The 26,244-nt window shown below is 32.7% G+C and overlaps 2 protein-coding genes across 2 annotated transcripts in view; one reads left to right on the forward strand and one right to left on the reverse strand.

The window, feature by feature from the left end:
* The window catches only part of LOC105200655 (putative fatty acyl-CoA reductase CG5065), a 104,725-nt gene that overhangs the window by 17,331 nt on the left and 61,150 nt on the right, over positions 1 to 26,244 (forward strand). The gene's annotated exons all lie outside the window — the stretch shown is intronic.
* LOC105200654 lies at positions 6,302 to 15,812 on the reverse strand. Its single transcript, XM_011168296.3, has 4 exons — positions 15,329 to 15,812; positions 13,359 to 13,475; positions 7,071 to 7,194; positions 6,302 to 6,490 (listed from the first exon to the last, which is right to left on the reverse strand). The coding sequence occupies exons 1-4, from the start codon at positions 15,421 to 15,423 to the stop codon at positions 6,446 to 6,448; spliced, it is 381 nt and encodes a 126-aa protein (XP_011166598.1). The 5' UTR covers positions 15,424 to 15,812; the 3' UTR covers positions 6,302 to 6,445.

A 26,244-nucleotide genomic window follows, 5' to 3' on the forward strand; every position in this document is an offset into this window, starting at 1 on the left:
ATATTAATTGCGCCACGTTGAATCACGTGTTGTTGCCCCTTCCCGCGTAACAAGTAGTACGAAGTATAATTGGCCCGACGGTTCCTCCCCGATAGGTTACGAAGTTTTGTTTTGCTAAATAAAGTTATTTCCATAATTCTCGATCAGCACAAAACATTCATGAACCGAAAAATATTTTCTTTATTAATATTTCAAATGAAACCGTCGCGTATGATGTACGTTTCCCTTCCGCATAAAAAATGTTCTTAAAAGTTTATCTATCTTCAGTGGATATTTTTATCTCGAGCGCCGTATAGATTTATATTAAAATTATTTGATCAAAGTCCAGTCTTCGTTCTTTTAGCATTAAAAAAAAAAATTTACGATTGACCAACATACAATGACGACATGTAATAATGCAATTGCGTATGACATACGCGAAAGAGAAGTTCCATGTACATTATTTACCGACAGAAAGGGTGTAATTCCGCTGTGTCTTTGCAGAGGGAGTTATAATCTAATTTTTCGTGAATTCGATGACTTAATTTCACCAGCATTTCCGATCCGATGCCTCTCACTCTCTCTCATTGCGCCTCTTCACAGTTGAAGCGAGGCGATCGGTAATGCCGAGACTCTACGTCTACGGAACACTAGCAATGAAACTGTGAACGGAATGTGTAAAGAAAAACGAGAATAATCTATTAATTCTTTTTATTGTATTCTCAATCATATAGAGAAGAAGGTGGTGTTATGGGCACTCATTTGTATTTTATTTACTAACTTTGTTAATAATCAATATTTTATATTGAAACTTAACGATTATATTCATCAAAATGTTTAATATACATTCTGCACTGAAAGTTATGAAATATTTATTACATTGAATATTATTTAGAAAAATATAACAACATAGCGTAATGAGTTGAAGAGGAACAGAAGATGGTGTGGTAATATGAGTCATCACGAAATAAATTTGAAAATTAGTTTTGTTTAAAAAAGATTTTGTTATTTATGTTAATTATGTATTGTTAATTTTTCACGGTTTAAAATTTTCTTGCGTTCAGAAACATTAGAGATATTATTTTATCCTTGTTTAACAATCAATTTATTGAAGAATTATTTCGATATACAAATCTTACCCATAGTGTCCATATTACCAACACATTTCTATGCCCAAATTAACAAAATGTTTATTGAACGTTATTGAACAATTTTGCATAACTTGAAATATGTATAGCCGAATAAAAAATCAAATCACACTTGAGTGAGCATACATTCGTGTGATAATAATTGCTCAACTTTAAAATAATAAGGAAGTAATTAATTAATAAATTTATTTTGAAATAGTTATTTTGTAATGCTCGAAAGTAAAAATGTCTTGTAATAATTGTCATCTATTTTGTATTGGCATATTAGTGTCATTACTTAACGGCAGGCTACTGAATAAAAGATTTCATGAGTAATTATTAGCAATTCGTCATTTAATAGTGAAGAAAATACAGGTGCTTCTAATATCTATAAGGTCCACAATATCATCTTCTTTTCTAAATGTTTGTAAGGTTTATAAAGCAATCCGACGATGTGTTTAGTGCGATGAAAAAAGAATATAAATATCGGTGTGCGTTTATGTTCAATGAATAAATAAATACATATATACATTTATATGTATTTAATAATTTATTTATCTATTTATTTATTTATTGGACATAAATGCACACCGGTTTACGTTTAATACATATGTATATATAAAAAAATAATGGATATTACAAATATGATTATAACTTAAGCAAATTATTTACGTTTAATGAATGTTTGAAAAACGTTTAACTGTTTTGTTTTTGTGACATAAAAACGATAAATAAACGTTTTTAATATTTATTAAATCGACAAAATGTCGAACTGTCGATGACAAATGACGAAATGTCTCGTACAAAATCGATATTTTAAACTAGATGTTAAAATTTTAAAATATAGGTGTTAAAAACATTTAATAAACGTTTTTGTAACGTTTGTATAAGTGTATGAACTATTTTTATAAAAATTTGCTGCAATGTTTATTGTAGTAATGTAATATACATTATATGACGTTTTTATAACATATTATAATTTTATTCAGTTTTCTAACTACAGATAATACCAAACGTATGTAGATCGATACTTTTTATTTAGTATTATTTTTTTAACAATATACTCATTTAATAAGGCTTATTTATATGATTGATGTTATTATCATTGTTATTTATAATACTTACACCAGAAGATAACGATTTTTAATACCGTTATTTTTAATTTTTGAAAAACTAAAATTGCAACCAAGTGACTAGAACTTTTCAAAGATTAAGATTAATTAAAGATTAAATTAAAGATAATTGTGATCTTTATAGATAAATCTTAAGGGATGTTGTTTTGTGATTAATAATTATTTTTAAATTGATTTAGAAAACAATATTTAGCTTTTTTATTATTTTTTTTTTTATTTTTTATTCAATTTTATAAGCATATAATAAGGCTTAATGTCTGAATTAAAATAAAATATTTTTTTATTTATAATATCTTATATAGAAGATGTATTTTATTTTTGTGAGTTATTATTGGAATAAAGATTTTATTCTCACATAATTTATATTATTATATCTTTATAAATAGAGTCTTCATCAATAGTCAAAAAACAAAATTAATTAAGTGGTCCTTATTCGATTCAGGTTCGGTTGAACGTATCTCAAGGAATGTAGATTTGCGGGGTACAAGACGAATCCAATTAATACTACATTCGAAAGAAAGGCTTTGCTGAAGCATTTAGAAATTTAGCTAAATAAAGATTTAAAAATATTTACGTTGGATTGTCTAAATAATTATTTGGGACGCTGAAGCTGATTGTTAGAATGCAAAAACTTTTTGCAATCTCATTAACCTGAGAATCTTACGTAATTATTTTAATTTAATATAATTATTTTTAGATTTATTTTTTTATATACTTTAGATTTAAGCGTTTACGCTAAATATAAATAATCTATATTTTGTGCACACAATATAAATTATGTAAACTATAACTTTACGTGTCATCTGTATAAACATCTATGTCATTAGTGGATTATAGAAAATTTAGATTTCATCAGAAATAGTAAAAATTTAATATTTTAATTTTTAATAAATATGTTTTTTTTTTATTTTATTAATACTAAAGTCAGATATGTTAATAGTCTTATAACTTAATTACTTTTTTTTGTTATGCGTTATCCGATTTAATAATAATTTACATTGCTTGCATTGTCTACATGAAAAAGATTCATGTAAATATAACATAGATAATACGTAAATAATCCACGTAGATATAATTTAAAAATTTACGACACAACTCTTCGAAACCATTCTGTGTAATAATACTTAAAAGAATATCCTTCAAGAATTAAATTTACAAAACAAATAAAATTTTCTTTTTCTCTCTCTCTTTTTCTTTCTCTCTTTGTTTCCAAAAATATTAATTGATAATATTCCGACAATACTTTGTCTAATGAAACGCTGTCTATAAAAGCGAACGGGATACGCAATGAAAAACGAGAATGAATTGCATGAATAATCGATTAATCCTTTTTATTGCATTCACAATCGCGTATACATGTTTATTCAAAGTAATCCGACGACGTGATTAGTAGATGGGAAAAGAAACGTAAATGTCGGTGCTCGATACAGCGAGAATCTCTTCAAAGTACATATGTAATCGATTTGCAAAATTCACGTCCTACACGCTTAATCGCGCGTTGATGAATAAATATAAATAAATAAATAAATAGGTAAATAAATAAATAAATAAATATACGTATACAAATAAAACAGTAGAACATTACAAATGACAATAAGTATTATAATAAGTAGTAAGGAACGTGGACTCGCCGGGCGCGCAGGGCGAGTCCAATTAATACTACAATACTTAAAATAATCTTTAAAAATTGAACCTAAGAAATCTACGAAATAAATAAAATTCGCCTAGACCTCGAATTAGCAATTTATCCCGATAATGTCGCGTCAAACCTCATGCCGTCTCTCGATGTCGTCGTCGCGATAAACCCCATTAATAAGTCAATACGTCCCTTTAATCTAACGTAAATTATCGTCCTTCTAACGTTTTGTAAGAAGGAAAAAAAAATAACTAAATAAAAATCGTACATGGCCGAGCCCGGAATGCAATACGTGCCCCTAGCATCGCGTAAGAGCTTCAAGATCCACGGTTTAGCGTTAATCTTGGTCCTTCGTACGCAAAAGAAGACGCGGTATATAATTTCGACGAATCGCTCGCAGAACTGATCACCTTAATTCAAAGGATACTCGCTAAATTCGCAAGATTCTCTTGACGAACGTCGTTCGCGGTAGCTTCATTGTAAGCCGTGCTGTCTTCGATCTATTCTTCGGAAGAAGAAAGACAGCACGAGCGTTACATCGATCGTTTAAAAACTTCGCGTTGGATTCAGTCGATTAGCGGCGAAGTAAAAATTACACAACGCACTTGAGATTCATAAGTCGTAAGATTCAACGTTTCAGAAAAGTGAGAGACTGCAGACTGCAGACGCTTCCTCTTTGTCTCTCTTCAAGGCCGTGAAGCACGTAATTGTGATTACGCAGAAGAAACTGACGCGATCAAGAAAAGCCGGTTAGAATGATCTTGCACTTTCTTACGAAATTATCATCCGAGTGTTTCGCATAATGTAACAACGACCCGACTGAATCCGACGCGATCGAGGAAAACGGGATGATCTTGCGCTTTCTCGGGAGAAGATCGAGCGTTTCGCATAGCGATAGCCGATCTGCGAAACCGAAAGCGATCGATCGAATAAATAAAAATTGAGGTTCCGCCGACAAGAGTATAGCCGACGTGTATCGAGAGCGTGTTATGCGAATTTGCACATTGTACAGGAATACTAAGACGGCATTCACATGTAAAATACTGTTTTCTCGTTAAGCTTCAAATACTTAAATGAAGAACGCAGTCTGGACACTATCGTGACCGTCCCCCCACCCCCTATCCCCAAAGATACGGCACTTTGCACGGTAATTTGCCGCGCGCTTTCGTTATCTCCCGCTGTTGTCGTTTAAGACCTTTGCTCGTAACGTACATTTCCTACGCTGGGAAAAAAAGTCGTTAATTCAATTATCAATTTTTCAACTTGATTAAAGTTTTTTAGCTCAAGTGTTTATATGGTTAATTTAGATTTATAAAAATACTTAAATGGAAGTTCAAGTATTTATATATTTAATTTAAATACATAAAATACTTAAACTGAAGTTTAAGTATTTACATACTTAATTTAAATATATAAAATACTTAAACTGAAGTTTAAGTATTTATATTCCTAATTTAAATACATAAAATACTCGAACTGAAGTTCAAGTATTTATATTCCTAATTTAAATACATAAAATACTCGAACTGAAGTTCAAGTATTTATATACTTAATTTAGATACATAAAATACTCAAATTGAAGTTCAAGTATTTATATTCCTAATTTAAATACATAAAATACTCGAACTGAAGTTTAAGTATTTACATACTTAATTTAGATGCATAAAATACTCAAATTAAAGTTTAAGTATTTATATTCCTAATTTAAATACATAAAATACTCGAACTGAAGTTCAAGTATTTATATTCCTAATTTAAATACATAAAATACTTGAACTGAAGTTCAAGTATTTATATACTTAATTTAGGTACATAAAATACTCAGACTGAAGTTCAAGTATGTATATACTTAATTTAAATACATAAAATGCTCAAATTGAAGCTCAAGTATTTTATACTTAATTTAGGTACATGAAATACTCGAACTAAAGTTCAAGTATTTATATACTAATTTAAATACATAAACTGAAGCTCAAGTATTTATATGTTTGATTGAGTACTTGAAGAAATTTAGTCAAATCAAAACAACTTTTTTTTTCAGTGTAGGAAACTTGACTAAATTTTTTCGATTTGATTATATAAATTTCTTCTGTATTTGTATATTTAACATATAAATTACTTGAACTGAAGTTGAAGTATTTATACGTTTGACTTTTTTAAATACATAAATACTTGAAGAAATTTAATGGAGCTAAAAGAATTTAGTCAAGTTGATCAACAACTTTTTTTCTCGGTCGTGTGCTCGTCGATAATTAATTACTTATCTCTTAAGGCATAAGTTTATAAAGAAATCGTAAGCTCGGACGGAGGCCAGTCCGTGATGGTGCGCTGTCGACGGATCACGCTGAGAGATCAAATTAAACATACGTGTGTGTGTGTGTGTGTGTGTCTGCATGTGAGTGTGTGCGTGTGTATGTGTGTGTGTATTTTTTAATTGTTCTACTTTCTCCTTCCTATTTCTCTCCTCTCACTCTCTTTCTCTCGCACGCCTCTTTTTCTCCTCCGTCGTCTTTCCTGCACCTTTCTTTCCTGACTTTCGCCTCATTCTCGAGCGGCACCAAGCCTCCGAATTAAATCAGCTGATAGTCCCTTTGCTCCTCCCGCGGATCCTCCTTCTGCAATTAGAATAGAGAAAATGGAATTAGTTCCGATCTTGAGACGACAGATTCGCAATTACGAGAAGGCGACACCGGGCACACCCTCGCATGCGCATTACCGCGACAATGTCATCGAGTCTCGCAGTCTTGATCTACATTCTGTATATACGCCTACAAAATGTAAACGCAATAGTAGTTGCGTCCCACGTTTTATACGAAAGAAGAAAGAATAGCAGACAAAAGTTTACAAGTCGCGCTGCGGAGACTTCGTGCCCGGGAGGTCGACTAATTATGCTCCGCAGTTCATTAGATTTCGCGACACGTTCGCTGGTTCGGTCAATCTTTCTTTGTCGCAAAATTATCGTCCAAGCGGACCCATGATAAACGACCGGTCACCGCAGACAGATGTACTCGAAAGCGTTGCGGCGTTTCGCGTGAAATGCCATGTCCCGCCCGAAAGCGTGTAGGAAGAAGAGTTTGATAACAACGGTTCTACGTCGCTTATTGCTGCGTATGAGATTCGTAACCACGACATTTGTGCGATAAGCAGGTTGTACGCGTAATGCGTTAATCTCGATTATGTCATCTTTGCACTTACCCACGGTAAGGGACGAATCTGATCGGATTGGTCCGCAGTAGATTCCGCGTCTTGAGCAATGAGCAGCAGAAGATGCTGCAACTTTCGAAGATTGTTCTCCGAAACGGATCTTCGTTTACGGCCTCTACGAACAAAATAATAAAACGACGGTCAAAAGGTTGCTTCATTGTACACGGAATGTCAATCGATTATCAAAATTATTTTTTTTATTATTATTAGTTTATAAATACATGACAAAAATGTACTTAGAATTAGCCTAATGCGGTCTAATTGAAAATAATTTTGTTAGTCAATAACAGTATCGATGAGACAAATTCGTGTTTTTATTTTAATAAAAATGTTATTTGTTTCGTTAATACTGTTATTGAATTAGTCCATTAGATCCATTAAATTCAATTAATTCATTAAAGAGACTTTTCATTAAAGACACGTTTCTTGTTTTAAGGATATATAGCACATTTTTTCAAAATATTAAGAAAATTATGAAAAAATTACAGATTGTTTTATATTGCATTTGAAAGAAATAGCAGTAGAAAAAATTTGGCGACGATTCTATCTGGATAAAGAGTTATTTTAATAAGAAGTAGATACAACTTTTGTATGTATATAATTTATTTGAAGTGTCGATATTGACAAATTTCTAAACTTTATTTACTTATGACGTATGTCCGATACATTCTTAAATTCTTGTAACTCGAGTTTTAATCAAAATTTTTAGATTACAGTTTAAGTTTAGGAATAAAAAATTGTTTCTTCTGAAAATTTAGTTGGGCATTTATTCTACTTAAAAAGATGGACGGAATTATTTATTAATTAAATAGTTGTCAATAACAAGCATGGATCATTTACTTCTTTCATCTTTTAATTCTTATATCTTATTCTTTTAGTTAGCCTATCCCATCAATGATTAGAGTTTCGAAAGAAGCAACACTTACTCTTAAAAGTAACGTAAAAACTTTAATTAGGATCCGACCTACACAGTTTTAAAACAAAAAAAGCACATAGCGAGTCTTTGGGACTCAATGGATTAACAAGTTTAATTTCGATTAGACTAATGTTGTTGATTTTTTTCGTATATTAAATATTTATGATTGTTTTTTTTGCACCATCTTTTTATTGTTGTTATATCTGCACACACGTGTTATTATTATTATTATTATTGCTTTTAATTTTTATATTAATTAAGAGTCTAGGTTTTTAAGTAGAGGTTTTTAAGTAGCGTCATTGCTGATCTTGCTGCTCTCTAATGCTTCATTTGTATCCTTTATCTCCTGCTTTTCAATAAAGTTATTATTATTATTACTAATTTCTGACAAATAAACATCTAAATATAAACGTATAACATTATAACATAATTTGAATTGTTAGAATAATTTTTGCGCCTTCATAATACACAAGTCGCTTCTGTGTCAACGTTGAGATTTTTATTAATATATAGAAGGAACGTTTTGATGAATTATCTAAAGTTTAGCCAGATACAAGGCTGAAAATAATTATTGGACCATCAAAATTATTTTCAGACTTGGGTCTAAACAAAATTTTCCTATACGTCAGCGAACTCGTTCTTTCCGTGTAGATAGAAACGAACGCCACGTATGTATCAGATAAATTCGCGCGATCACGCTGAACGTCTGTGCCGAAAGTAGACGCAAGATAACGCCATCCAACGCAATAGTCATGCAATAGTCATGCAATAATCATGCAATAGCCGAAGATCTGCCAAGTAGTAACATTCGTCGAGTTTTATCGCCGGCGAATGGGTGTGCTGTTACGCGCGTAAGACACATAAATTACCTCCCCCGTCGAGAAGTGTGGCAATATCTGTCGTCGCATAATTTGTTTATCGGAGCTCAATTAATTGCCCATTCCCGATAACGTCTCGTCGCGCCGAGATACGCGAAAAGGAGGTCTCGCGTAATAATGGGCGTCTATTAATCAGAGACTATTAATTATCGCGCTCGTAGGTCGAGGTATTTTTAAACTTCGTATCAATGCTTCACAGTATTGTACTCTTTGCTCGCCGTCCGATTGTTCCGGTGCAACCCTACAAGCGCTACAATATTCCTAGAATATTATACGAATATTAATAAAAGTTAAAATAATATTAAAATAAAATAGCTAATAGAATATTAAAATAACATTTCGAAATTTATTATTCAATACTTTTAATATTATTTTAATGTTATGGGAATATTTGTATTATATAATGTTTTATGAATACGTTTTTTTATATAATATTCGTGTTATATTATGAAAATGTTTTATTATTATATGAATATTATTGTGGTCAAAAATTAATTTGAATTATTATGTATAAAATATATTCATAAACTTTATAATTATTATGTTTGAAAGCTATAACATTCCCGATAATTTAAAATATTGAAGTAAATAATATTATTTACTTCTCACCATTATGTTCATATAATATTACATTAGGACTGGACACTTATAATAGTTATAATATTTATAACTACTTTTTATAAATATTAAATAAATAATATTTTAAGAATATTATTTAATATTAACTAGTATTGTAGCGCTATAGGGAAATTGCAATCTCTTCGCGTTTCCGTCCTCTCCCACCCTCCTTTCTCACAATTGGTGCAAAGTTTGCAATTCCCAATTGCACAGACGCGCGTGAAACGCACGGATTTCGCGTTCCGTTTCCTCTGAAATTTTCACGGTACGCTGTACCTCGCGCGGCCTTGAACTATTTTATTTAGTGTCGCTCGCATACTTTTACAGCAAACGAAAATAAATGAATTTCAAATGGATTGAAAATTGCAATTCAATTTAATTTAGGTATCCTCGTAACGCGCTTTAGAATCCCCGAGTACTTTTGAATTCAAATCGACTCAAATTGATTGAAATACGAAATTCGTTATTCATCATTTTGAATTCGGATAGATTCGCGTTTCCGTTATATTATTTTTAGATTCGAATGAATTGAAAATACGAAATGAATTATTCATTATTTTGCATTCGGATGGATTCGCGTCTCCGTTATATTATTTTTGGATTCGAATGAATTGAAATACGAAATGAACTATTCATCATGAATTTATATTATTTTTGAATTCAAATGGATTCGAAAAATCTGAAGCGCGAGTTCGACGAATGTCAAAATAAATTCATCTCTATCCATTTCAATTCATTTTTGTTTGCCGGGTTATTTGGTAGTCGCACGTCGCACCGTTTTTCTTGGTTATCTCGGCTGTTACATGTTCGATCGCGCAATAATCGAAAGTACGAGCGGAAAAGTTGGATCTCGAGCGGCGGCTTGTCAATCATCGAGAGTCATACGTGGCGCGACGCGCGATACTCACGCTCCTTGCTAATTACGACCTCGGACATCGTCGGCATTGTAAAATATTGTCAATTAATTTGCGCGCGACGAGGACGGTGCGGTTATCGCGACGCTCACAGGGTCCCTTTTCACACAGAGGAACGACGAGTGAGAACAACATCCGGATAGCACAATTTATTCACGAGGCATTCAACGAGAAGTAACCCAGTTAGAGGTTCCATTTATACGCCGTTGCCTTTTTTCATCCTCCGTTTCGTCTCTCGATCGCGTCTTTCTCTTACTTCCCTCTTCATCTCCCTTCATCGGCCGTCTCGATGCAATTATGTTATTCAGCTGGAGTCGTTGCATTACAATTTGCAAGCGTATTCGCGAAAGTGCTTTGCTCGCTTGTCTTTTTTTTTTTTTCTTCTATTCCTCTTGCTAAAATCGATAGCGGCGCGCGTAAACGCGCACGAGACACAGGGATCACGACTAAAATGCCAGCCAAAAACTTTATCGTCCGCACCGTTATATACAGTTTCACCACTGCAGCTTGAAATATTTCCCCGAAGAATATTGAACGTTTAAAACGTCATTCCTTTTCTATGCATTAATTTTCCAATATGCCAGGTCGCACGAGCAACTCTTCTTATACCGCCTCGTATCTTCTTTTTTTTTATTTCTTCCCCTTTTTTATACGGTTCATAACTGCCGCGCCGTACGCGAGGTATTTAAAGGTTCGACGAAGGAGCAACAAGTGCAACTGCAGTCGATGAAATCTCTAATGGCGTCACATCTCGATGCAGAATATTTAACCTTTCATTAAAAATTCAAGTCGCCAGCGATAAAGAGGGATTAAATGTAATCGTTTGTGATACGATTCAATATCGAGAATATATTTTGTAGATCGAGTATATTGTATCCTGTACTTTACTCTCGGGAAAAGGATGACGGAATTCCCAGAGAGGTATCGCACTTATCATGATATGACTAACTTCTTCATTTAATCCCTTTTGCGTTACTCGCGACGGCACGATAAAGGAGTGATAAAAGTTGGCAAATCGAAAAACGGACGATTTTCACTCTGGGACTCGGATATCCGTAGGATATATTTTTGTCCGCTTAAATTACAAGAGAGTTAATTGCAAGAGAGTTTTATAGGCGACTGCAAGCGATTGCGTTTAGAAATAAATGTTTAAAAATGGATAAAACTGCTGATATAATTTTTATCGTGATATTATGAACTTTCTCGTAATTAATCCTGTTTTATTTAATCCGGCCCGCGTTACGGTGGTGATTAAATTTGGTGAATTTTTACGAATAAAGGATTTTAATCTTTCTTTTAATCTTCTTTTATAATTCTTTCTTTTATCAGTGTCTTTTTTTTTGCATTTTGAAATGCATTAAAAAGAAATACTTTTGCGTGAGCGATTGTGCGCTTAGAAATATATTTAACAAATTAATAAAATTAGTAATATAATTGTCGTTGTGATATGACTAATTTCTTAGCAGTTACTTAGCAATATTTTTTATTTTGGCTGCATTACAGTGATTAAATTTGGCAACTTCCAGTGTAAACAGACAATTTTAATTTTAGAATTATCGGTGATTTTTTTTCTGTATTTTAAAATACATTTAAAAGTTCCGCGTGTAAGCGATCGTGCGCTTAAAAATGTATTTGCAAATTATTAAAATTAATAATGTAATTCTCATTGTGATGCAATCCTTTAGCCATTTACGATTTAATTGTTTGTTTGCGTTACAGTGATTAAATTTTGCAAATTTTAACGCAAATAAACAATTTTAATCTTATATTTGAATTATTGTACTTTTTTAAACATAGTTTAAGAAAAATTTCCGTGTAGCGTGTGATTGCATTGAGGAACATATTTAAAAAATTTATGATATAATTCTTATCGTAACATGATTAACTTCCTGGCGATTATCATTTAATCTCTGTGTTACGATGGCGCAGTGATTATTATAAATTCCAATGAATGAACGATTTTAATTAGGACTCGGTTACACGGTAAGAAGTAATATTTATGAAAATATTTATGAATTTAGCTAGATACAGATCTGAAAATAATTTTGTTCGACCATGAAGATAATTATGTAGAACGCTAAAGTATAATGACAATGCTGCAAAAATTTTTGATTATTCTATGTAATTATATTTTCATGATTCGACAAAAAATTATTTTCCGAAATTTTCTGTGTTTAGTTAAATTTTTAAATACTTCGGCAAAACCATTCTTTTCACGTACACGCAGAGAAATGCTATTCTCCTGCTAAGAAAAGCAATTGCTTAATTTTTAGTTTTCTTTTTTGAAGTATCGGTTATCTTTGCAAAGACCTTTCTAAACAATAATCGAAAAAAAAACACTCATCATTTATTTAAAACAAGTAATGTTTATTTAAAATTTAAAACTACTGTGTGCAAGGAAAAAATATATTTGAATTAAATAAATATTTCTTATTTCAAATATTTCATGAGTTTATGTATTCGCAAATCTATCATAAGTTCATGAGCATCAAATTTATTCAAAATATATTCTGAAATCTTAATTTATTATTTCACTTAAGAACATTAAGCCAAAACAAAAATTGAATTTGTTTATTGTTCTGATTTTTCTTTGATACACTTTTATAATATTCTTTGAAAGAGTATAAATTCTTTTTTCCAGTATATAATAATGAATTTTTTTAAATTTGTGACGGATATGTTTTTAGTCAATTATTAAAAAATATTTTATGTTAAATATAACTGAAGCTTACGAGAAGAAAGAAAATGAATTGAGTAAACGCATTTCTTGGCAATATTATAGAATTGATATTTTTCTGTGTATAACATTTTTTGTCCTCTTAAAATACGTTTTAGCGATAACGTTTAGGAAAATAATTAAAAAATCATTAAAACAATCGACATATGTGAAAAACGGTTAATTATCGATTAAACGGTTAATCTATCAGTCGAAATGGATTGGAAGATGACTTACGCGATAGCTGGATTCACTTTTCCGAATCCTACGGGAATCACGACGCCCTTCACATTTTGCAGCGCCAGAAGTGTCTCGAGCTCGGCGAGTCTCTGGTCGGAAAGTCGTTTCTGCCGACTGCAACACACACAAGTCGACAATTTTACTAAAATATCCTCGTGAGGGATCATTCCAAAGAGTCAGTATGGATGAAGTGCGTGATTTTTTCTCGCGAGATAATTTCATGAAAAAATTTAAATTTATGATGCCGTCAACAATCGATTACCGTGGTAGTTTTAATCTCGATACACAATAAAAAAAAAGATTTATTGCCTCAATATCCGAGCTAATCTTACAAATGTACGCGACGCAGATAGAGCGCGCGGCAAAACTTCGGCTATGTTCAGTAAACACGTTATCATCGCGTCCGAAGGTTTCAGAAAGGAACTCGGTCACTTTATCCCCGGATCGAGATCAAGATCATTGGATTCGCGGAACTATTACACTGTATTATCTCTGGCGAAAAGTTTCTTTTGAATTTTTCATAAAGTTTTTTTTAAAATTGCTATACAATGTTATAATTTTTACAAAATGTTATATTTTTCGTACAAATTAAAACGCTTTTCAAAAGCACTGAGAAAATTTTCATCTTTTATAAACATTTTTACATACGTAACTTCTAAGAAATATTATAATTTTAAGATCTCTTATTTTATAATTTCCGAAAAAATTATAAAATGCCTTGGGCGTCTTACGTAATTATTTTGATCCAATATAATTACTTTTAGATCTACATCTATTTTTTTGTATACCTTAATTGGCGTTTATGCGTAAAATATAAATAATCTACATTACGTGTACACAATGTAAACTATATAAACTATATAATATATTATCTATATAAACATCTGTGTAATCAGATTATAGAAGATTCAGATTTCATCAGATCAGAAATGGTGAAAATTTAATTTTTTAATTTTTAATGAACATTATACATTTTTACTTTATCAATATACTAAAGTCAGTTTTATTAATAGTCTTAATTACTTCTTTTCTTGTTATGCGTTATTCAATTTATCATAATTTACATTGCTTGTTTTGTCTACATATATTTTCCGAAGAAAACTTAATTTGAAGAAGTTTAAAGAATTTTTCAATAATATTCATAATTCTAAAATATAAAAAATCTTTTAAAATATAAAAATATGAGAGAATTTTTTCACCAGAAAAGATTGTTAGATATATCCGTATTAAATTATTCGTACGTCGTATGTGAAATATAATCCTGTTGTTTCAAATAAATTCGGTTCTACGCCAGAAACAGAATCTATCGAATACAAAAGCAATTGGCGATGCGAGCGTTGAATCAATATTGAATTCGGACCTCGTCGATCGCGGAGAAAGCGGAGTGTCGCAATAATTTCACGAATTGCCTCATGGCATTTAAAATGACGCGGCATTTCCGAAAAAAGATGCGACAGTCGGGTGCGCGATCCGTCCCCTTAGGACTTTCGACTTTCGATTTGATTCAATGCTGTTCAAAATTTGTAATCGTGAACACTGCCCTGACATGTTTCGTTACTTGCGCCAATACTGTCTTCCTTTCTTTTGTCTTCATTAAAAAAAAAAAAAAATAAAAAAGAAAGATAGCAGACGCGTGAATACCCATACAGCACAGCATGGAAAAAGCATTGCAAAATATTTCTACAATGTTTCAATGGTAAAACGTCCGGTTTAGAAATATTGATACGCAATGTTACAGCAACATATACAATTTTATATTAACGTTGCCGCAACATTGCGTATCAATATTTCTAGAGCAGACGTTTTATCGCTGCTGCAACATTGCCGAAACAACATTGCAGTAATATTTTGCAATGTTTTTTGCTATTTTGCGCTGTACGCGGTCGTCTTGGACGCACGTCGAGTCAACGTCCAAAATTGCAGATCTTGAATCGCACTGATCCAATTCAATCTTCCTGAGACCGTACCTTAGAAGCCAGTCGGCCGGTCTGGCGTACGCAGCTTCCGACAGCAGGACCACGAGCAGGACGCACAGCATCGGTGTGCTGACCGACAGATTCATCTTCGCGTGCACCGCACAGACGATTTTTCACGAGCGGACGAGCCGAAGATTAATCGCCGACGAAATCTGGTTCGCCACGAGAGTCTGCGAGTCCGCAGTTCTTGACACTCCGACTGTCACACACTTGTTGCCTCCTCTCTCTCTCTCTCTCTCTCTCTCCCCTCTCTATGTCGTCTCTGTAATCTCGAGGATTTCTTCACGTCTCTTCTTTCACTGATATCGATTAGGTCGATATACGATCGCGCGTCGCACCCGATCCTTCCTCCTACGTCGATTTTACCTCCTGGTGAACTGTAGCTAGTCTCGGACGCATCGGGCATATATACCCGCGTTACCGCCCTCCCTACGCATCCCCACGCCGGCGAGATCGTCTGCCTCCCCCCTCTCCCCGCCTCCACTTCAACGGTGCGGATCTACCCTCGCTTTTTACGCAACGTACATATATTCACTCACGGCCCTCTTTTCTAAACTTGCGAATCCGCTTTCTTCCCCCTTTCCCTCCGACGAACGTGTGCAATCCCTTTTTTCCCCCCTCCCCTCCCCGCCCCGCTCCTTTTCGCGATACACGTCATATATTTGAATATATCGCGCGATGCGAAATTATGTCTTATCTCATATGCGGCAGGTTCTTCCTTCGCTCGATCGTAAAATCGAAGATAAGTCTGACGTGTGACTTCTCGAACATTGCAATTGAGATCAAATAGGCGCGATGCAATCGCGACGATTATTATCGCGAAGTAATGAACGATCTCACGACGAGTCGCTGAGATAGATACGAGTGCCCCCCCTAGGTGTTCCTGGAAATCCTGCCTTTCCCAGAGTGTCCCCCCCGAGTGCTAATCCTCGCGTTTCTCTTTGCGTCCCCATAAAAAATTTGCCGGACTCGTGATTACCCGTCTCGACGCAATATCTCCGAGTACTCTGAAAAACTAATTACGACGGCGCGTACTTAAAAACTTTAATTACCTTCTTTGTGTAATATATACAAGTTACGCGATTCTGCGTCATGCCGGCTCGCGCACACCCACGTTGTTGAACCGAGGAGGACAAAGGTCCGCTGCCGCTTCCTCCTCCTCCAAGGGATCCACTTCAGCTTCACACGAGAGAAGCGAGACGCGCCTCTCGGCAGTGTAACATTTTCTTCGAGACGTGTACCGAAGGATGAATAACGGGAGATTAATAAAAGCGATGAGGCTATCTTGCACTGTAAAAAAATTGTCTCAAAATTACCCACTGTAATGGGTGTTGTAAAGTTACTAAGTAGTTGTAAATTTTCACATATTTGTAGATTTGCAATATACAAAGGTAAGATTAATTTTCTAACTTGTAATTAAGCAGATTGCAGAAGTAAATTTACAACATATATGGAAAGTTATAGAAACGTTATAGATATGGTTTGATTAACGTTTCATAATTGTATTATACATTCAAATATTGTCTCTCTATCATACATGTTGTAAACAATAGAATGACTACTTACTGTGCCCGCGCAGTGCGGAATAGATGCTAAGTGAGCAGAGTATGCACGTATGCACAGTGAACGTTAATCGCATTATATTTCACAGCGATATGTGGAATATTGTTGTGTTACGTTACAAAAATTGAGATGAACGTATAATACTTAAATATCCTGTACACGTAATTTTCCATATAAAATAGGGTGCATCTACTCATTAAAAGCAAATCTACATATTTTTTGTGGAATTACATAATTTCTATAAAATTATATAATTTTTTTATTTACAGGACTAATGTTTACATCGTATAATGTTTACATCTATTATATGTAAATTTACTGAATTTTTTTACAGTGTACAGAAAAATAAGAAGTAATAATTGGGCGTGATCGATATTAGTAATTAGATTTAATCGAACTTTGCTTAATAAACGGATATTATCATTTATTACGCTCTTTTTCTCACATTGCTAGATTTTATTGAAATGCAACGGACGACAAATTAACGCAAATGCATTATTACACTGAGAAAAAATGTTTGGTATTTGTAACTATAATTGCGTGATAAAATAATTATAATTAAGAGCTCCATTTTTGTAGTAATTACTACTGCAATGTAATGCTGGCAATAATTGTGTTTATAGTACTACCAAATTTTACTATAAATTATGATTATTTCAAATATTAATTATTATAATACAAGATATGGGCGGTAAAAATAAAAAATAAATTTCTATGTACTAAATAAAATAAAAATTATAGTGAATATTTTTTTAACATTTATTTACTATTTACGTAGCAATAATAATTATAATTTGAAAAATTAAAACAACTAAATATATAGTTGGTTCCAAAAATTACTATAAATTATAGTTAAATTATGATAATTGCATTTCGATCATTTTTTTCTTCGGTCTATTATCTTTAGTAGCGCATTGTTTTCGGAATTGTTCCTATCATTTATACGATGCAATGCTTTTTCTTTAGCAAGATTGTTCAAAAAATCGTAGAATTAACATGAAAGTACTTTCTTCATTGAATTTGTTTTGATAAGTTGCTGGCTTACATAATCAACATGATCAATTTATTTAATTTTAAAAATATCCAAACATTATTGCATGTGAAAAAAATTAACAAGTTTATAATTTCTTTTAATGTAAAAACAAAAAATGTAGAATTATAACATGAAAATGCTCTTTCTGTTCATTTCGTTTTAACACGTTTACCTAATTTATTCAACTTGAAAAATGTTCTAATTTTACATAATGCGTTACGATAACAATCAGTTGAAGAAAAGATATTTATCGGTAAAAAATCGATATGCCATTAGCATATTTTAAGACCAATCTCGTGCCGATCACGTTGCGAATTGGCTATTATCATCTTAAAACTTTATTTAAAACGGTCTTCACAATAAGAATCGACTATGAATATTGGTCTTAAAAATTCAATATATTTTAATAAAAACTGTCGAAACTAGGTTCACCACCTCCTTGAAAATGAAATTTGTTTTTTATGACAAAATAAGTATAGAATAAAATCAATAATAAGAATTTTATATCATTCTTGAATTTTATATTATTTTAAATAATCCAAAGTTAGCGAAATGGTGGTTAGTCCGTGACGAACGCGCGACTTTGGTGGACGCCCGATAATTCTCTATCCGTTAAAATTTCTATTCAGAGAGCGCTACGATATTGTACATTCATTATTTTTCCTAGGATCGCAAACTTCGAGGACACTTGAAGAAGGTAAGCCAAACGTTTTGTTGCACGTAGCTCGCTCTAAGCGTTCCGGCTGACGTAAAAGTAAACTATACTCGGAGGGAAATACCTCGATACTGGGAAATATGACAGACAGTTTGTGACAGCCTCATTCGTAATCTCCCGAGATCTATTTGCAGACGCGCGGTTATCAACTTTGGCTACTCTCGATGACGGTGGATCTATTTTCAATCCGCTGCATTAATATTGCACATTTTAATATCGCTGAACTGCCCGTTATCTAGATGCTATTACACATTCGATCGTAAATTACGCAATGCGTAAAGTCGAATCGACGTTACGCGCAACGTCATAGATCAAAGGACCGCGGAAGAGCCTCTTGTAGATACCCAGCGATATTAACTGTACCAGGAAAACACTGATGCACCAACGTTAACGACAATTTAATGAAAATAATCTTATCAATTTAATAACACCTTGATGAAAAATTTTCACGTCATTCTTTAGAGCAATTTTCATAATTTTTATATACAATTGTAAAATTAAAAAAAATTTTTTTAATGTTTTATGTGAATTAAAACACTTCTCAGAAGAGAAAATCTTTCTTTTTTTTTTTGCAATTTCTTGTATATATGAATTTTGAAATATTATTTTAAGATTTCTTATTTTATAATTTATATTGATTGGGAAATAATTTTTTATATATAATTATATATCAAATATATTTATATAATATAATTGCATATAATTATATGTAAAATATTTTTTTCCAGTGGAGAAAACTTAAGAAAGGTATAAACATTTTTTTTTTTAGAAATCTTTATAAATTTAAAATATGAAAAATTCTTAAAAAGTTAAAATATTACGAACTCCTTTCCAAGGCAATATTAATGAAACAAATAGATGATGCTCTTGTTTTAATAAAATGCTACTTATTTCATTAATTATTGAATTGACGAAATTATTTTTTAATTGTGCTCTTAGCTGATGCTGTTTAATGCAACGTCTTTCCTTTTCGCAATAGGGAGAAAAAAAACGTGCCAGAATAACATAAATATATAATAATACGTAATAATGTATTATTATATCCTGCAGTTTTTGTTTGTCTTTAATTTATGTAGAAGTGAAATGCGTAATTCGTGTGTCCGTTTAATTTGTCTTATCGATCGGCTTTAAATGCGTCGTGTATTATAGGCTCGTTAATCTTGCAACGGACAGGGGTGCATACTTCGTGCAGATGCACTTGAAATTCCGTATTGTTTTCGTAACGAGATGCGGCTCTCAGAGATAGCCGCTGTCTAACTTCGGTGATTACGGAACATTCAAATATTTCGCTTCTCGAATTGGTCCGTCGCGTTGGTCGACCACCAACGGCGTTAACACCTTATCGCGCTTAAATCGCAAATACCAGCGAATGACGCACAAATTGATAGTCGTTAAGCACGCTGACGACCGCTTATCGTACACACCGCGATATACTATATTTCACGCTAAAAATAAGGACCGCCAAATATTTCTCGCGAAACTCTGATAATACATCGGAAATTGCCTACGTCATTGTTTCGTCACTCACAGAGACTTCGATACTTACATTGTTCTGCACGAGCTCCGGAATTTCCCAATGAGAATCGATAGGTTTCGTACGCAGCGTTCATTAATCTCAGCGTGTTGGCATTTCCGTTGTAATTGTCCGTTCGCAGAAAGATTCCATCGTTGGACTTTGCCTACAGCCTTTTTAGTCATGGCTTTTTGACTACCCATATCCCATCTCTGACGCGTACGTTTCAACCGCAAGAGTCTCGTCACTCATTTGTGACGTTCCATTTACCCGATTACAAATGGTTTTACTAAAAGATATAACAAAAATATAAAAATTATATCAGTCATTTATCTCCCAGAGCGCTGATGAGACTTTTCAAGTGCTAATTCAAGTTTAGTGTAATTTCTCTTTCTAAAATTTTGATAGTTTAAAATTACATTTAATAGCATTACATCGTAAATTTCGGCTTCATGTAATGGATTGCGTTTTAAAGATCGACAAAGTATTCAGCACGCGGTTCGCATGAGTTGGAAATTGTAATAATAAAATTATTATATACACACGAACATTCAGTGTCGGTTCATATTAATATTATTTCGTTAGAGTTCTGATTTAATTCCTCCAACCGTGGAAAAAATTTTTATGTATAATTATATATGTATAATTATTATGTATTCATTTATATACGATTATATAAAATTATATATCCATTTGTATGTATAAAAAAATTTTTTCCCGGGAAGCTCAATTTCTTTCAATGTATTATAATGGTTGTGACTCGCGGAAATGACCATTTTGTTGCAGTTTTAGGTAAAGAACTTTTGAATGAGTAAATGAATTTTTGCAGGAATACTAGAGTTCTATTAATATACGCAAAAAATTTGATTTAAGTAATAACGCTAATTTCTTATCAAATTTGCAAATAAACATTATAAAACACGATTTTATATAAAAGTCAAGACCAGACGAAAAAATTAAATAATTTTTAAACCAGAGAAATAAGAGAAATTGAAGAGTTTGTTCATTTTTCGCGAGAAATGCGATGCAGAGCGACTACTCTATTTAAGTATAGAATAGAATGAGATAGAAAGAACTACTACCAACTACTAACATTTGAAATTAAGTTTACAATAATAACATATTTCATAAAAAAAAACTTGATTTTTAGAGTATATGATAATTATTTTTTTATATCAGAGGGCTCAACAATAACGGTTTGTATGTACGATTGTGTAATTAGGTATAATATATTACAATTGTAATTTAAAATATAAAATTATGGTGAGATATGGCAACATTGTCATTTCTGAACAGTTGATTGCACTGAACTTTGACGTTACATTGTAACATGGTTGCTGCTAGTCGAAAATTTGAATTGACATTTGTCATATAATGATGTCAATGTCTAGACGATGAAAAGGGAAAATTGTCACTGAACGACAATATCGAAAGCGACAATAAGCAGGACAAAGAAGAAAATAAATATCATTATAAGAGAAATCGAGAGAGAGAGAGAGAGAGAGAGAGAGAGAGAGAGAGAGAAGGAACAGAAGAGGACAAACAGACAGATAGATAAACAAATATAGAGTAGGTTAAGTATGACAGTTGATTGAAAATCGTGCGTATTAAGTAAAACAAAATTGTCACATCTCTTTAAAATCCAACATTTTTGATAAAGGACAGCAATAGCTTCTCGATTTATTATCGTTTGTCGCACAGAAATCGTGCAGTGAATGTTAATCGCGTTTTTACCAACTCTTTATTGATATATGTAGTTTATTATGAAAAGCTTTTATTCAGACGGTAGCATTATTTACGTAGTTACAACGGAATAATCACCGTCTCCATACACCTGCCTTACTCCTACTCATAAGAACATACGTAAAAATCACAATTTTTAGCTTTGGATTTCTCACAAATTATATAAACAAACTCCGCAAAATTTGAACAGTAAATGTGTTACGTTGCAAAGAATGTAATATTGAATTTATGCAATTCGTAGCATTTTCATAAAGGTGAACAGACTCCTTAAATTTTTTATACAGACACTCAACGTAAAACAGAACGATCTATAAAATTTTGAAATTTCTGGTAATACTTTAAGATGTGACACATCTTATACTAATATGTAGCAGTTAATATGACAAGATTAAAGATCCCCGTATTTCTCTTTAATACTTTTATAACGTAAAGATCGATTCAAGCCGAGAAATTTGTCATGCCTTTTCTCTTCTTTCTCGGAAAAACGTTCGTACTTATGATACCCTTTGTAATGTTTAAGTTTTTATCGAAACTTTGTAGCCGTTGTAATCCTGCCGTTTAAAGTACGTCTTTTAATCAAAACAATAACGTCGAGTAATCGGGGAATTATACTTCTATCCGAGGTTTAATTAAAAGAAGGCGATTCCGATCGGAAAGAAGAAAGAATTAATTTATTTCTTAATAGAGAGAGAAAGAGAAGGAGACAGAGAAAAGGCGTTCTAGAAATGGACAACTCGTAAATTATTTATTACGTCTGCTTCAAGTATCAGCTAAGGGCTGTACAATATATCTTTTCTTCGTATCGTCTCGAGTCGTTATCCGTTTCTCGCCGCTTCTGGCGCGTCGTGTCGGAATAAATAATTTATTTTCAGTGCTCGATGAAACGGAAAGGCATCACGCAACCGCCACCTGCGATGCACACTTGCACTTTGCCCAAATTCTCGTAAACATCCGCGAGATAATGCGGCCGAGAGATAATACTAGACTCTATGACCTAGATTATTACCGCCGTAAATGCAGTTATATTGGCAAACATTGCGGACCGAAGTCTCTCAAAATATCGGAGGAGAATTACGACGCCGACATAGTTGTTGTAACGCGCGTCTCTTTATCTATTTTTGTAAGACTGAATGCTCCCCCTGCATTACATCGTGACGGGCGCTTAAATAATTTATATAGAACCTTTTATCCGATTCTCTTACTTGGCGCTATCTGTCGTCGTCGAGATAAATATCGAGAAAAAACATTAATTATACAATGCGCGATACCGCTAAAACTTTTTGTCCTCTTTGCGCGCTTTCACGCGCAATACTTTTGCGCGCGATATCGTCTGTTTGCACGCGCGCTTAGTCACGTATAACGCTCGTCGCAAGCACGATGCGATGCTCATAACAAACGCACTCCCGATATTTCGGTAGCAAAAATTTGCGCAATGTGTTTGAAATTGTTTGGAAAACGCGAATCCTTCGAATAGCCTGACGGCATGGCCGAAAGTCCGCCGTACCTTATGCGGCGGAATTCGTAGAAATGCTTATTAATAAAAGACGGTGAAACATCGTTCCGGCACTCGCCGCGGGGGGCGGCTGTCTGCTTCGAAGAGGGTGATCGTAGGCGTAGTGCCTTGAAAGAATCCGAAGATGTGTCGATATCGGCACGTGTACGAATTGTCTGCGGCCGACGCGACGCGGCGGGCCGCTCAATGCCGATTTTTCAACATTAATTATTATACATGAGTTCATAATTTATGGCTGCGAAGAAATATAGTCACGTATCGCATTGTCATACGCGGAGAGAATTTCTGCGTGAAATGTATCCCGAAAATCATGGCGGTCGTGACGTAGTCATAAACGTTGTATTCTTTTTAAAAGAAAGGCGTGTAAAAAATGTATCGTTGCTTTTCCAATTGGTTCTGTTTTTCTGCGCTAACTTCGCGAGCGGCTGTCTTCGCGAAGATCGCGTATTTTGACTTTGTGTATTGAGGGGTTGATAATGTAATATTAAATTTGTAATTTGTATGTAAATTATGTAATAACAAAGACTCTGTAGCGCGCGCGCGCGCCTGTTTTGTCCAGTATTTCGAAGAATTGTATGTAATTATCTCGAAAAAGTATTGAAACGACTAAGCTCCACTTGTTTATATAAAAAATTTTAAATAGAAAAAGTCAAAAACGAGCACAAAAATTAGGTAAAAAACACGATAATTCGAAAAAAAATTCTCCACGGAACATTTTAACTGACAATGAGTTATTCTCAGTCAAGAAATTATATTGATAAATAAATCATAATTTATTTAAGTCAGGAAAAAAATTATAATGAGTAATTAAAAAGAAAGTAAACAGCACATTAACATAAACATTATGAAACAATATCACATTCAATCGTAGGTGATGACGTAGGTCAATCGCGTGCACATTATATATAGATATAGTGACCATTAAATAGAAAACATGGTTACATTTATTTTATTGTTTAATAATTATTTAAATAATCGTTTTATAATCATTTAAATAATCGATTTTTCCTTCATCAATGCAATCGGGTGACGGAAAAACTAGGCAAACTTCGACAGCGATTGGAATATTGTAAAAGTGCAAGATATCCAATTTTTTTTATCAATGACAAGCTATTGAGTTAATATATAAAAAGTGCAGATAAAGATCGCTAATGTAAGATGATAAGAGTATTGGAAAGAAATTTTTCCGCAAAATTATAACTCACGTTCAATTATGTAAAGAAAGAGGCAAATATATATTGCTCCACAACTGAACGTCACGTTTCGTTCTTATCGCAAAGCAAATGAAGCAGTGAAGAACAGTTGGCAATGTATGACGTACTCATACAGCATTGATTATTGCAGAGCTTTCAGAAGAGTTGCAATCTTTCACATTTCATGTGAAACATGTCTGCAAAATGTCATATATGCAACAGAAATAATTCTAAATTCTTGTGATGTAAAATATTGCAATAGAAATGTTGCTAAAATTTATTACATGCAATAAATTTCCAAATTTGCCTTTTCAAAATTTGCTTTCGCCAACTGGTCAAATAAAAATTTTTTAAATTCACTTATGTAGTAGGAGTACAAGAATGTTATGCAAATAAAATATTATTTTCTTATATATATTATAAATTCTTTTTACTACATGTTTCGGAAATCAAATTTACATTTATTATATTAATCAGATTGCAATAAACAAAAATGTATTGTAGATTAAAACACTAATTTTATACATAATTGTTATTGTAACTTTTTAATTCTTGTAATTCTCTTTGAATATACTAAATTTAAATATTATTTCTGAAATACTTTAAATTTAAAATATTTCATACACATCGTTTTCTTTTTATCATATTTAGAGAATTACGATCAACAATACTTCAGAAAGATTTTAGATTTTTTTGGTAACCTTTCAGCAATATTTTTGCAACATTTCAAATGTAAGAATCGCAGACATTTTACTATCCTAAAGACATCTTTAAACCATTGTAGATATAATGTGAAAACTTTCTAAAATGTTTCATTTTTTTAGTTAAAATATTTCCGAGACATTTCTGAAAAATTTTGCTGTTGTATTTTACATCTTTGGGTTTCCTTTTTTTTTAGTTGAAATATTTCCGAGACATTTCTGAAAAATTTTGCTGTTATATTTTACATCTTCAAGGGGGGAAGGTCATGTCAATCGATTTTTTTTATTGCATATATATATATATGCACTAAAACATTTCAAGAATTCAAATTTCAAGTCCTCATATTGGAGATCGATGTATTAACGCTCTTACAGGCAAGTTTCTACCTGCGCGTCCAATAGAGTCACGCGCGTTTCAAACTTTGAACGCGTTTTTCTCGAAACTATGTCTTTTAAAACGGCGTGCAAGATAACTCAAAAAATATTCAATCTGTATAGCTGAGACGGTGCATGTTTATTTTTCACTAAATTCTCCACCGGAAGGACTAAAATTTTCCAAATTTCTTTTACACATGATAAAGATGAAAATTTTATGCGAAAATTGGACATTTTTTTCAAAACTGCGTAAAATTTTTATTCTACTACTTTTTACTATCGGAGTTTAGTCTTTCCGGTGTGCAATTTTATCAAAAAGGAGATTTGTTCGATTTTTTATTTCAGGACGAGATAAAAAAGTACTGCATTGCACGCCATTTGACTTTCTCGAAAACCAGGAGAGCGAGCGTCATTACGCCGCCATATTTGAACTAATTTGGTTTAACAAATTTTTTTCTACATCTACGAATTGTAAGAAATATGTGAGAAAAGTTATGGACAGTTCATTAAAAGTTTTGTGCCACAAAAAAATTTATGAAACTCAGCTTTTTTTCGGCC

The sequence above is a fragment of the Solenopsis invicta genome, chromosome 15 (genome assembly GCF_016802725.1).
Source record: "Solenopsis invicta isolate M01_SB chromosome 15, UNIL_Sinv_3.0, whole genome shotgun sequence".
Classification (NCBI taxonomy): Eukaryota; Metazoa; Arthropoda; class Insecta; order Hymenoptera; family Formicidae; genus Solenopsis; species Solenopsis invicta.

Bases quoted from the DNA above. Each gene is read 5' to 3' on its own strand.
- LOC105200654 (XM_011168296.3), bottom strand. From the start codon at position 15,423: ATGAATCTGTCGGTCAGCACACCGATGCTGTGCGTCCTGCTCGTGGTC. The intron at 13,476-15,328 runs GTACGGTCTCAG...TGTGTGTTGCAG, and splicing joins CCGGCCGACTGGCTTCTAAG to TCGGCAGAAACGACTTTCCG. The intron at 7,195-13,358 runs GTAAGTCATCTT...TTTTGTTCGTAG, and splicing joins AAAGTGAATCCAGCTATCGC to AGGCCGTAAACGAAGATCCG.